Source organism: Mesitornis unicolor, unplaced genomic scaffold (genome assembly GCF_000695765.1).
Source record: "Mesitornis unicolor isolate BGI_N332 unplaced genomic scaffold, ASM69576v1 scaffold19148, whole genome shotgun sequence".
NCBI classification, from domain to species: Eukaryota; Metazoa; Chordata; class Aves; order Mesitornithiformes; family Mesitornithidae; genus Mesitornis; species Mesitornis unicolor.
The window spans coordinates 1021-14749 of NW_010199992.1; the positions used below are offsets into that span (position 1 = coordinate 1021).

General features: G+C 50.2%; 1 protein-coding gene across 1 annotated transcript; it reads right to left on the reverse strand.

Annotated features, from left to right (window-relative positions):
• Nucleotides 1-281: 281 nt before the first annotated feature.
• Nucleotides 282-13274, reverse strand: LOC104544678 (transcription factor 4; the record flags this gene model as incomplete). Its single annotated transcript, XM_010189607.1, has 6 exons — nucleotides 282-358; nucleotides 2490-2568; nucleotides 3705-3772; nucleotides 9182-9314; nucleotides 11722-11855; nucleotides 13169-13274. Coding segments are annotated over 6 exons (597 nt in total), but the record flags the coding sequence as incomplete, so codon positions are not given.
• Between the last annotated feature and the right edge of the window lie 455 nt (nucleotides 13275-13729).

Sequence of the window (13729 nt, forward strand, 5' to 3'; positions counted from 1 at the left end):
TGGTGACCAGGCCCGCGGCCACAGCCTCCTGCTCCCTCTCCTTTCCAATGTGCCCGCTCGCCCTCCCCTCTCCTGGCGGCTCCTCGCGCCCCTTCCTGGGTAAAACTCAACCGGGAGGCGCCTCAGAGCGCCCGTGGTGGGGAGCGAGAGGTGGTGAAAGCGAGGCCGGGGGGCGGAGCGGTCGCTAACGAAATGAAAACCTGCGTGAGGAGAATGGATGAGCAATGGAAAGAACAGCAAGTAAAATACGGAGGCAGAGGAGGTCACCGATCAAAACATACCAAAGAGTGTAAGGGACCTTCATAATTGGGAGATGATGACGCTTGACCTCCATTTCTAGACCAAACAGCTGTGCCTGCTAATAGCAAAATCGGAGTTACCGTTAGAACTATTGCACACAAAAATGGCTTTCAAACTTTTCGGACAGTTTCCTAGACCCGTAAATGCCGTATTCCTCACAGACTATAGAGCAGACATGTGGAGAACTTCCAAAATACACACGGTGGGGGGAGGTAAACAAAAAAAGGGGGGGATATTTCGTAGCAGAGCACGTTAGGTGCGGGCCACAGAGCTCCCCACGCAGGGCTGCGTTCGTTCATGCGGCTGCGGGGGGCTCGCAGGAGGAAACGCCTCGGTGCTGCGCGCACCGACCCGTCCTCCTCGGCCCTGCCACGGCTTTCCCAAAAATCTGGTCCAAACTGATGGGAAAGGAGGAGGAGAAGCAGCGCCCGCGACGCCCGAGGGGCTGGTAAGGTCTGCGCTGGTTTTGGGTGGATTATCGGGTTTGGCGACCCAAAGAAACCCAGTTTGGATCTGCTGCTCTACATGTGGGGGGAGAAAAGGGCTCCGGCAGCGTTGGTGAGGAAAATCTGCCCTTGGAAAGAGGGGAAAAAAGGGCTTTTTACAAGTATTTTCCCCAACAGCTTTTATATTTATCCAGCACAACGCTGAGGCCGTTTCTACTGCGCTTTTGAACGGGCCATCTCCTGCACGATCTCGTAAAACAGGGCTAAGAACTGGAGATGGAAACATTAGGGGATTCAGCTTAGGGGCATTCGCTTGGGCTCAGATGGGCCCGGGCTGGATCTGCTGGCAATTTGGGGTTTTAGGCTCTGACAGTGAAGTTTTGTGTCCTCGTAAAAGTTACAGTTATGTCACTTCTAATTAAAACTTCCATCTTGCCTTGCCTGGTCCCCACGGAGCTTTTAATCGGGGTTCTGCTCCAGCGAAAAGGGAGCGATGCGCAGCGATCTTTCCTGCCGAAACCCTTGGTATCCTCGCGGGAAGGCGCCTCACATGCTAAACACCCACAGCTCTTCTTTAAATGCACTTCTGCTCCTTATTTCTATCGCTCCTGACACCGGCTTCTCCCTGTTTATACCAAATCCTGATGGGGTTTGGCTTGGTCCTTTCCATTTCCTCTCTAGGAGGAACCCCCGGTGCTGGGGGTGCTGCACTTTTGGGCTGAACCCAGGCACAACATCATTTTTTAGGGGTGAAAGACCCCAAAACTATGGCAGGTCCCTGTGCTAGGGGTCCCCATGTGGGGACATGCATTGGCTGGACGTGCTCCTTTGCTGCGGGATGGGGGTGGCCGTGGGGTCCTTCCCAAAAGGCCTTGTCGCTGTGGGGCTGCTGCTGGGTCTGCGTCCCTGAGCCTGGGGCTCTGTTTTAAAGGATGAGGAGCCCAGGAGCATCCTGCTCCTCCTGCCCCATGGAGAACAAGGGATGGGTCCCACCTCGGACACTTGGCAGTGTTTTGGGATGCCTGGTTACCAGCATCCAGGCCTCATGAAGAGGCCAAGGTCTGGTTACTGGTGTTAACAACCCTGTCTCAAAGAGGGGCTGGGAAGCCAAGAAGCCTTCTCCAAGCATTTACTGCACAGGAGAAGCTTAAAATCCAAGGTGAAAAGTCTGAACGTTTAAGAAATCTGAGTTCGATTCAGATAAACGTTTAAAACACCTGATTCTCTGGTATATATTTAAAATACCTGCTACCCCAGGCCTCTGGATCTTCTCAGTTTGGGACTTTATCAGTAAACTGGGTTAACATCTGCCATTACTGGAAACGAAGCCTGAAGGGCATCGACCAGGCCTCAGTTTGGCCACAACTTCAGGGACCAAACAGCCCCGGGAGGGGACGGGGGGGGTATCCAAGGAGCTGGACCTGGCATGGCCACCCCTGACTTGGGTGTCCCTGCTTGGGGCCACGGCCACGGCACGGGGACGCGCTTGGCACGGGGCAAACCTCATCCACTGCAAGAGCGCCGAGGGCACTGCCTGAAGCCACACCAAGGACACAGAAACCCTGTGCTTTTTGGGAAACGGGTCCCGCTGAGCGCTGCAACGCCCTTCTCTCGGCTGGGTGTAGGACACCTCATCTGTGAGCCGCACGCCTCGCACCCGCTACCGCAGGAGCACATTCGGGCACCTCCTACCAAAAAAACCACCTTGAAACGTTCAGTAAAATAGAATTGTAACAACAATACCTGAGAGAGAAGGGGGAGAACCAACAGGAGTTGAAGGATTTGATGAAAAGCTGTTGTTGGTGTGATCTGGAGAATAGATCTTTAAAAGATGATACAGAATTAATCTAGCGCCATCACAAACTGATGCAGAAAGAAATCTGGAATCGGTAGGCATTCAGTTCATTTCAAACGAAAGCAGGACAGGTTACAAAGCCTCTTCATTCAAATATTCATATGTTCACAAAGACAAAACGGTATTAGGGGCAGGAAGCGAGAACAGCAGACCCCTGTGGACGGGAACAGGCACTACCCACATTAACTGATCGTTGCGCAGACTACGAGGGAGCGTCAGTCACTTCAAGCGGCTTTTGGTGCCAAAAAAGCTTTTGGCTTTTGGCTTCCCGGCCAAAATCAAGCGAAGGGAGCGGAGCACGTCCCGCCCCGGCGCAGCAGCAGAGCCCGGCCGCTCGCCCGCTGCCCCGTGCCGTCTGTCAGGGCACCACGTCAAAGTGGATTATTCTGTACTGTATCAGGTATTTCAGGCAGACCGCAGTCCGACTCTGCGTCTTTTTTTTGGGTGGTTTGGTTGGTTGGTTGGTTGGTTTGGTTTTTTTTTTTCTCGGATGCGACAAAAAAAACAAAACCAAGAATGAACTCTCATGAGAACTCAAAGGAACCCACTCTGCCCAGAAAATAAACTCTCGTGGTCCCTGTTAAAACGCCAGCCCGTGCCAACCGGTACCGCAGCGGGAGCTGGGGCACGGCAGCGGCTCCCCCACCCCTGCTCCCAATCGGGAAACGGCCGTGCCCCGGGTCCCCAGGGAAGAGGCGGCAGCTGCTGACTTTAACAGCGACCGCGGTGGTGCAAACTGCCACGGAAAACAGGACACCCCTGGGCAAATCCCCAGGGAAGGCTGTTTTCGGAGGTCATCCCGCCGCTGGGGCCTGCTCGGACCTCCCTCGCCCCGTGCCACGCGGCGGGCGACGGCCTGAGCGCCCAGGTGCAGGTTTTCCCCTCTTTCCACCCCTATCCTACCGCAAAATTCAGCCTAAAGCCTTTTCTGCACCGCTTTGCACCCACTGCTGGGTGTCTGGGGTGGCGGGGAGCCCCCCGCGGGTGCCCCCTCAGACCAGATCTCTCCCGTTTGCCGCTCGTCTTCGCCACCTCCAGGCGTCCGAGTCCGATTTAAGTTGGCCCTTGCAAAACGTGTATGCCAAAGTAAAGTGTGTCCTTACAGAGGCGAGTGCTTTCCCCAGCGCATCCCCAGTCTGCGAGCTGCCCGCGGCCCCGCTTCCTCTGTTGGCTGCAAAACAAAGAGAGGAGGTGTCAAAACAGGCACTCAGACACCCACCCCTGCTCCACTTACTCCACTTTTATTAAATGAAAGGCTTCTAACAGCAGCAATACGGAGAAAACAGGGCGAAAATGCAGTGCAAGGTGATCGGTGCTCTGGGATGGGCCAAGCCGCTCGAACCCGGACACCCTGGGCCTCCTCTGCACGCTTTGCAACGCGCATTTTAAATACGTTATTAAATCCCATATATGGGGTCTTTTTTCAATGTGTCCTTTCTGGCTTCACTGGGACATTGTGTGAGCATTTAATGAGATGATTTTTCGCCCTTATTTCACCATTATTCACTATTATTCACCATTTTTCACCTTTATTTCACCATTATTCACCCTTATTTCACCATTATCACCATTATTTCACCATTATTCACAATTTTTCACCCTTATTTCACCATTATTCACCCTTATTTCAGCATTTTTCACCCTTATTCACCATTTTTCACCCTTATTTCACCATTATTCACCCTTATTTCACCATTATTCACCCTTATTTCACCATCATTCACCATTTTCCACCATTATTCACCATTTTTCACCATTATTCACCATTTTCCACCCTTATTTCACCATCATTCACCATTATTCATCATTATTTCACCATTTTCCACCCTCATTTCACCATTATTCACCATTTTTCACCATTATTCACCCCTATTTCACCATCATTCACCCTGATTTCACATGAAAATGGGGTAGATGACCACCAGTTCCTCACGCTGAGGTGAGAGGATTGCAAACCTCTCCGTTACTGGAGGAACCAAAGAGAAATCAGGGCGAAACCACCAGTTTCAGCATGGCTTATGTCCGTTCATCAACTAAATAGCCTTTATTTGAATTGAATTATTTAAATAGCTCAGCAGCTTCTGCTGCCCGTGGTCAGTGTTTCTGCTGGCATCCGCAAGGACCCCGCGCCCGCTGTCAGACAAACTTCTAAGGCTTTGTCAGCTCCTTTATGGTTTAGTTCAAATCCATCACTGGGTATTTGGAAAGGCTCTCATCTGCCCATGCCAGCTCATCGGGTTTGAAACGGGGCACCAGGACAGAGACACATCAAGAGAGGCCAGGACAGGTCCAACAGGCGGCGTCAGCTCCAGCTTCGACTTCCCAGCGTTGTAAATCACAACCTGAAGGTTTGCGACCTGACTAACACCAGGCAGAGGTCCAGAAACCGGGTTACCTCACTCTGATGTGAATATAAATATAAATCACACGTTGTTGTTTCCTTTTTCTAAGTAACTCTAGCAGCCTTATCCTAAAATTAAAGCCTGCTCCACCTGCGAGCCGGCCCACGGCTTACGTTACCGCTAACACCGAAGGAATTCTTCAGATATATCCAACATTCAACTTTTCCTGAAAGACTCTGAGACAACTTAGGGCTGGAAAACACACAGGAAGAGCCTCGGGGATGTGCAGCAGCCGGCAAAGGTCCCTTGGAAGGGAGCTGTGCTGGGAAAGGGATGCCCGAAAAGCAACGCCGCAGGGCTGCGTGACGCGGGGAACGCAAGCATCCGGTGTTTTCCCATATAAAACCTGAAAGCTGCCCATTAAAAGAGCAAAACCGGGGGTTTTTTTACAAGTGGTGTCCAGTCAGACAAGGAAACTCGTTGGTTTAAGGTATGCAAAGACCAAATGTATAAATGGACTTAAGAGGAACGCGACAAATCCCCGAGGAAAGGCAGAGGGAGGAGGGCTTTGGGCTGAGGCTCCTCCCAGCGAGCCCAGGTTTGGGTTTCTTGGAGAAAATGGGCAAAAAAAGGTGATTATGGCACGTTCTGGGTGGAAAATCCAGGTAAATGTAAGGAGACTGAGATCATCTGAAGTGGTCATGTCACCAAGAGCTGGGGCTGCTCAAACACAGCTGAATTTGGGTTGCTTTCCTGTCTCGCTATTAGTGGCTTTAGCCATCACTTTGGTCATGCAAGGGACACGAGTGATGTGCAGGTGACTGAGAAAAGCCTGTGTTTGAAGGAAGAACAGGAAAATAGCCTTAAAACCCCAAAGATCTGGGGAGCAACGGGACAAAACCAACCCTAAAACAACACGAGGGTCAGCACGGCCTCAGGCCTCGCTCTTCACCAAGGGGTAAAACCTTGGCTGCTTCTCCAAAAATAAATGCAGAACAGATGTAAGTCCTCCCTAAATCGAAGGTTTTCAGCACAGCCAACGAGTGCTGCGCCACTTCTCTTCGGCTTTGGAAGGAAACCTGAGATACGAGCACTGACCACGACAGAGGATCCTGGGCGAATGTTTAACGCAAGATGAAAAAAAGGCTCTGAAAGGGCAACTTTAATGGCTCAAAAGCCTTTAATAAAAGGTTTTTCAAGCCCTGAGAAACAGGGACAATGATGGAGAGTTGGTAGGGCCTGCACACAACCGAGATGCAGCGCAGGAACTGCAGGAAAAGACGGGTAATAGAAGAAACGCAGATTGTTTTCATCCGCCGTGCCACGGGACAGATGATATTTTACGAGGGATTAGTCAGAGAAATTGGCAACGTGAAGGCTTGAAAAGAAATCAACGGGAAGCGAAATAAAGAAGAGCCAAATGCCACCTCTAAGAGCTCTCGGGAAACTCAGACCCCCAGCGTCCGACTCCTGGCCGCGGCGTCAAGCTCCAACCTCCGCTGAAGTCCAGGAGGGAGGAAATGGGCAAAAGCAGGGCTGGAAAGGGGCACGTTCAGAAGCGAAACTGAATTCAGAGAGCTTTGACACCTGACAAATAGCAATAGACGGGTGGATAAACACCCCGCACTGCCTTTATTTTTGGAGGAAGTAATGTCCTGTAAACCCGAATTCCTTCAAAACCAAGAGGAGCGCGTCGGTGCAGGAGACGCAGCGAACTGAACGGATTTGGGCTCTCAACAAAGCCACCTCCCGAGGCTTTTAAAGAAACGAAACCACCTCTGGGTAACAGGGAAGCAAAGGTATTATTGCAGAGGAAGAAATGATGGAAGCTGGGCCGCTTCACGGAGAAGAACGACCTCGAGCCGCCTCCATACTGGGCACTGCACCCAGCACTGGATCGACTGGGCAAACACCGTGTAATCTTGCTGGGTTTTCATAATCCTCGCAAGAAAACCCTCAGGGGCTTTGCTGCAGCCAGGACCACTGCATAGGCGGCTTTTGGGTCAAGGAGAGATGTCTTCAAGCGTGAAATACGCAACGATGTGGCACAAGGAACGCCAAGGAACTCCTCAAACGTGCAAGGGCACAAGATATTTCTGCATTTAATCGAATGGAGCAGCCACATCCAGAGCTCTCCAGCGACACCAAGCATCAGCAAACCTCGACGTGATGCAGAAGAGAAAAGCCAAGCAACAAAACCTCAGGAACAGGAGCATAAAACAGGACTCGAAAACGCCGCGGCTGCGACTCGGGAGCTGTTTTCCCCCTGGCCAGGCTCTGAAGGCACTGGAGACGTCGTGAAAGACGCAGCCTGTTGATGGATGGGCGCGGGCTGCGCTGAAGAGCGTGTTTATTGTTACACTTCATCTCCCCCAACTTTCTCAGCATGTTTCAGCGGAGAACAATTCTGCGCCGGGAAGCGACGGGACAGGATGATGAAGTGCAGCCTTTTCACATCCTTCTGCTGGGATCCTGCCTGTAAATCTTCAGATTATTGAATAAACTTCCAGGAACGGGTATCTCGGCGAGGGGAACGCTATCGAGCGAAGCATCTCGTGTCACCCATAGGCTGCAGAGGATTCCAGCCAGACTTTCCAGAGCCTAAATCCCAGCCCAAACTCCTGCTGCTCTCACAGAGCAGAGCTTTGGGAAACAGCAGCCTGGAAATTCTGTTTCTATCTTGAGAAGAGCGGAAAAACCTGCAGCACCTCGCTCCTCGCAGCCGATGATCCTCCCCAGTTATGAGGAAGTGTTATTGCTGGGTACAAGTCATGTTCCTCTCGAAGCCCTCCTCGAAGCGGGAGCCGAGCGCTCGGGTAACATCGCCGGCGCGCTGGTAACGAAACCCCTGCGAAAGCAGCGCCCAGAGGGGAAACGCACAGCGCGTTTGCTCCTGGGAAAGCTGTGTGTCACAGCGCTTAATGTCACCCGAACAATGTGTCAGCGCAAGGGCAGGCAGCGAGCGGGATGGAGCCTCGAGCGCCCTCGGTAACTGCTCACCTAAGCACTGCACTGCTTCAGGCCTTGGAAAATTCAAACTGGCATCAAATGAACAGTCCTGCAGCCCCCATCAAGGGGTTTTTCCCTGCTGCCTTCCAGAGCTGCGGAGCACCAGGGAATGATGCAATTTATCTGTCCCAGCCCTGCTACGTGGGGATGGCACGGCTGGGGACAAGGATGGGGCATGATGGCCACGGCAGCTTGGGAAAATCAGGGGAAAAAATGAGTGTGTGCCCAGACTTGAGGCCTCAGGAGGAGAACACGACTCGCGTCGAGGTCCGGGAGACACTTTTGAGCCCAACTTGTTGAGCATTTACAGCTGCTAAAAACATCTGCGTGTTTGCACCGCTGCTCTTCGCATGAACCCAGACGAAAAGCTGGGTGTTTCCTACACGGGGAATTTAGGTGCTGAATTAAATTCGACTTTAAGTGAGACCTTTTTTGAGGGAGGAAGAGTGATTTTCCCAGCAGCAGCAACGCGTTGTAAAGGAAGGAGTCCGGATGGAGCGGCAAGATTGAGCGCAGAAAGGCGATCCGGAAACGGGATCCGTCTTTCCCAGACAGTGACAAATTAAGAAGAGACCGTATTTGGTTTCCTCTTTGTTCGGAGGCCTTGCACAACGCGACGCCCATGTGTTAATGTTTGAACCCACCCTCCATTCTTCCTGCATGAGTCCTGCTCGCGGTCATTCGGTGCAGGATCACGTGCGTAATCCGAAACATGTGTCCCAAGATGTGTTCCCCATTTCCCAATTATTTCATTAGCTTTCTTTGCCGTTTTCTTTTATTTCCTGTATTTAAGTACGAACGGGTATTTGCCAAATATTTAAGCCCAGAGAGGTATGCTCTTAATTTCCAGAGCCGCTCTCAGCAATGTGTCCCTCTCGGGGACGCGCTGCCATTGCCGCTGCCCCGGTCCCATGTGGAAACCCAGCAGAAAACCTGGAGGGGCTGAGTGCGGGGATGCAGAAGTATCACCTCACACCGCACTGCGAGCGATTAAATCACTCCAGATAATAAAATCGGCCTGCAAAGCCAGTGGGATCAGCACTCGGCTGCCGCAACGGCTTCCCTACGAACTCTGCAGCAAAGCGCTTTGCCGTAACTGCATTTAATTCACACACAAAAAAGGAGTAGGAGTAGTAAAATTCACGGGCACAGGAGGCAAAAGTCAAGTCTGCTGTGCTCGTATCCGAAATTCTGAAGGAGATGTCAGCGAACCCCCATGCCCGACTCACCCATGATGCTGTCGGTCCCGTTGGCAGGGGGTGTGCAAGAGGAGGCGCTGTAATGGTTGGTGCCGCTGCGGTGGAAGGTGGACATCGGAGGAAGACTGGAGTTGATGTCTGCGGAGGAGTGTGATGGGTAGCTCTGCGAGGAGACAAAATGGGCAGTATTTTAGCTACGGAGTAGCGCAGGATGCTCAGCTCGCCACAGGCCCAGGTGCTGTCGGACCTCACCCAACCTAGAAAAGCAGAATGATGCCCTAGGATGACGCAGGGAGCACATTTTCTACCCTAATTTGACATCTTCTGGTAGGGATGAATAGCCACAGTGGATGGTTCACGGCTGATGATGGTACCGCAGAGATGTAACGAGAAGAAATTAAGTCTGGTGATGCACCAAGGAAACCTTTTCGACAGGAACAGCTTTCAGCTGGAGGAGAAGCTTATGGGAAGTGGTAGAAACCCCGTAAAGCTTTTGAGATTAAAACCAGGATCTGACTACAAGATAAGCCGTAAGAAAACGCACTGGTACCCACAAAGTGTGGGACAAGCGCCAACAGACCTAAACAAACCTTCCTTACTGGGACACAGCCCTGCTGGGGTCAAGCGTTTCCCCAAATTGGTGTCACTACACACCTGGCTCACGTTAGCGGCCTCTGTCACTGCTGAAGACTCTGTGGGAGACAGGGCCTAGAGCACGGCCAGCTTTCATCCACCACAGCACTGCCCCAGCTGAAAACCTCTGACTCATTTGTGCTATTTTTTCAGGATTTCTCGTAACTAAGTGCAAATAAACGGAATACTTTAAAGTTATCTCACAGCATGGCGCCAACACAGCCCAATCCTGTTTTCTTTATCCATGGAAAACCGATCGTCAGCTCTGAGATGTGAGTAACACCTGCAGGCTTTGACGGGTTATAACCCAACCCCAACGGGCTGCGATGGCCCAGCTGAGCAGGGTTTCTCAGGTGGTATCAACTTAGAAAATCACTGATGTGTCTGAGAAGGTAAAAAGTACAAAAACCAGCTTTTCTTTTATATAATAAATGATAAATATGAGCCTCGTCAGCACTGAACACCCTCAACTCAAACTGGTGTCAGTGGTCCTCACCATCTCTGAAAGCCAGGTGAAATACCTACATAAAAAACAGTATTTTGGGGAGTTGAGGTGGAATATCCCTGACATATTTAACATTGCAGAGATATTTTAAATCTCCATAAACCCCTCTATGCGTTAAAATAGGAGAGAAATTCAGAACTGAGGTAAACTGAAACACAAAAAGAGCTCAGAACTGAGGTAAATTCAAACACAAAGAGCTCAGAACTGAGGTAAATTGAGACACAAAGAGCTCAGAACTGAGGTAAATTGAGACACAAAGAGCTCAGAACTGAGGTAAATTGAGACACAGAGAGCTCAGAACTGAGGTAAATTTAAACACAAAAGGCTCAGAACTGAGGTAAATTTAACCACAAAGAGCTCAGAACTGAGGTGAATTCAAACACAAAGAGCTCAGAACTGAGGTAAATTGAGACACAAAGAGCTCAGAACTGAGGTGAATTCAAACACAAAGAGCTCAGAACTGAGGTAAACAGACACAAAGGTGCTCTGCTGTCTCACCTCCACCCTGAGCAGTACCTCCAAAAGGCACCTAATTCCGATGTATGAGCACCAGGGCAGGTAACAAATTAGATTAAACGGGGTTTTAAAAGCGATGCTTTTATGAGATGTTTTTATTAGAGGTGCTTGTCACTTCTGAGCAAGGTGAAGTTTGCTTAGTGCCTTAATGACGCCTTTTTTTGAGGCAATTTCTTGTGCTTTTGCCTTCCTATTAATTTGACGCAGCCATGTGCTAACCTCAGTAAACGGGAGACTTTAAAGGTTTGTTTTGCAAATGAATTTTCAGTCTGCAAGAGGGAAGTGAACTCTTATTCCCAAAAAAGAGGGTTCTGCAGGAGTTTACAGCGACGGGCTACTCCTGCCCTTAAAACCAGTACTCCTCGTCACTCTTCTTTTTTAATTGTTTTCAAGAATGAAAAGCAGAGAAACTTTGTGATGTTTCACACATAAATCACTTCACTTTAGTGAAAAACCGAGCTGAAGGAGCGCGGTGCTGTTTCTACACAATCAATTCAGCCGTGATATTAGGAGAATATCCCATAAGCTGTGCTGGGATCAAGATTTAATTCCAGTTTTATCCTATTCCAATACAATAGATGGAATAGGTCCCAGCAACTTCCTCTTGTGCGAGAGATCAGGATGTACCGGAGAAAATTTTAAAAAACCCAACAAACCCTTATTATTTAAAGCCAAAAATTGATGCTGGATAGTTATTTATAAACTAAGGCCACAGGAGGAGCTGAGGGCACAACCAAAGCCTCAACCAAGGGCCCAGGCCTCTGCAGGCCCCATCCAGCCCGGCCTTGGGCCTACCCCGGGCCAGGGCCTCACCACCCTCCCCAGGGAGGGATTTCTTCCCAATATCCAGCCCAAACCTCCCCATTTCGGTCCAAACCCACGCCGTGCCCCCCCACCTTGCACCCCCAGGCCTTACCAAGCGGTCGTGCGGGTGCAGGCTGCAGTAGCTGCTGGACTGGGGGATGTGGGAGGAGTTGCCCAGCATGCCCCCGTAGCCGGGCTGGTTCATCCCGCTGGAGGAGCTCCAGGGATCGCTGCTGTGGTGGCCATCTGCAACACACGAGGGACACGCTGGTGGCTCTGGGCCTCTGCAAACTCTGTGCTAACCATCCCTTATAAGCCAGGGACTTGAGTGAAAATGAAGCTGGACTGAGCAATGGTGAATATTCAACGTCATCTCGCAATGCTTCGTCACAGCCGCATCACTTACACTGAAACACGTCCTTTATTCCTGCTCTGCTGTCACAAACTCAAGCGCATAAACTCCATTACAACAAATTTCATTGAATTTTGAATCAGGTAATTCCTGATTTTTGAACGTTTCCACACCCACAAAGTTTCCTGAGTTGTTTCACTGTTGCTTTCTGTTTGTTTAAAAAAAAAAGCAGCAAGACTTGTCTGGTTTTTCCTTTTAGGGATTTCGTAGCTTGTGTTACCGCAGCTCCTAAACACAGCACCCACCCTTCACACTGCCGAGGTACAACGTGCACCAGAGAGTATTAAAAATGGCTTTTTATAGAGTAAAATAACCGGTTTCATACTCTGCATCGAACCAGATGGGCTGGAAGGGAATTACAATGCAGCGAAACGAACGCCAGTGTGTTAACAACAAAAAAACCACCCCAAAAAAAGGGGACTTTTCCCTAATGATCAGCAGACCCGGACAAAAAGTCGTCGGCGTTTTCAACCTACAGGAGCTGTCCTAATAAAACCTGGTGATGTCTCACCTACAGCCCTTGTTTATACACTTCAACCACCCCGAGCTCAGGTTTATGTCTTCCACACTGAGATAACATTTCCAACGGCAGATCGGCTTCGTGCTACAAAGGGGTAAATAGTTGCTATCATCAGAAGCCAATTAATCCCCAGCTTTATAACTCCATAGGAGTTTGACAGCAGGTTGCTCTTTGGGCAGTATTTGTGTTTAAAGCCAAGAGCACCGTCTTCTTTTCAGCCGTGATCCATGCTTCCCCTCAGATGAATCCATACACCCCGAGAGCTTTCCCTCAGCCTACAGCAGGGTATATGTAGAAGCGTTTAAAAGCTAATGATTTTGCCTTAAATGCAGCAAAATCTGAGTATCCTAATGGTGAGTGGGCATTTCCAAACCGTAGGAATCTTATTTACTAAGTGACACCAAATTTCACTGCACGTTGGGAAAACCGTGAACCCATCCTCAAATCGGCAACACGAGAAGGGGCTGGCGAGTTAATCCACAAGGCGTCCAGAGGCAGAACAGCGAAGGGCAGGCGTGCAGCTCCTCATTTTAATGGTGATATTACAGCTGGTGGCCCGGCTCAGCAGAAACCATAACACAGTGTATGCAAAATAGGTTTTTCCTGTCGAAAGCGGCGCCTCCTTACCTTGCATGAAGAAGGAGCTGGGGAAAGTGCTGGCTGCTGGTTTGGAGGATGGATAACCTGGTGAATCCCTATTGTAGTCGGCAGTGCTTGCTGACGGGGCATAAACCTGTGGGGAAAAAGGAAAAAAAAGGACTCATTTAGTACGGCTTCAGCAAAAAACAGCGAAGAAATATTGAGTTTTTACCTTGCTCGGTATAAATCAGTTCGCACCGCCACATAATTCTTCTCTGGCAACGCAAACCTCCCCACCCCCCCCCAAGTATACGTGTGACTGGAAAATAAATGTTCAGCTTCAAAAGAAACTCCGGCCTGACATTTTCCAGCTTGAAACGAGGCTATTTGCAAGGTATTTGTCAAAGTATGGATTTCTGTAAAGAAAACCAACAAACAGCTGGACACATGTTCTTCCTAGAGCATTGCGGAGCTTCAAATAAACAGGAACTCGAAACAATGCTGATTTTCCTCCGGTGAAAGCGTGCGGGCTGTACCCACTTAGCGACGAATCTGGGAGCGCTGCAAGGGAAGCCGAACGCTTTATTTCCCAACCCCGAAACACGGAGA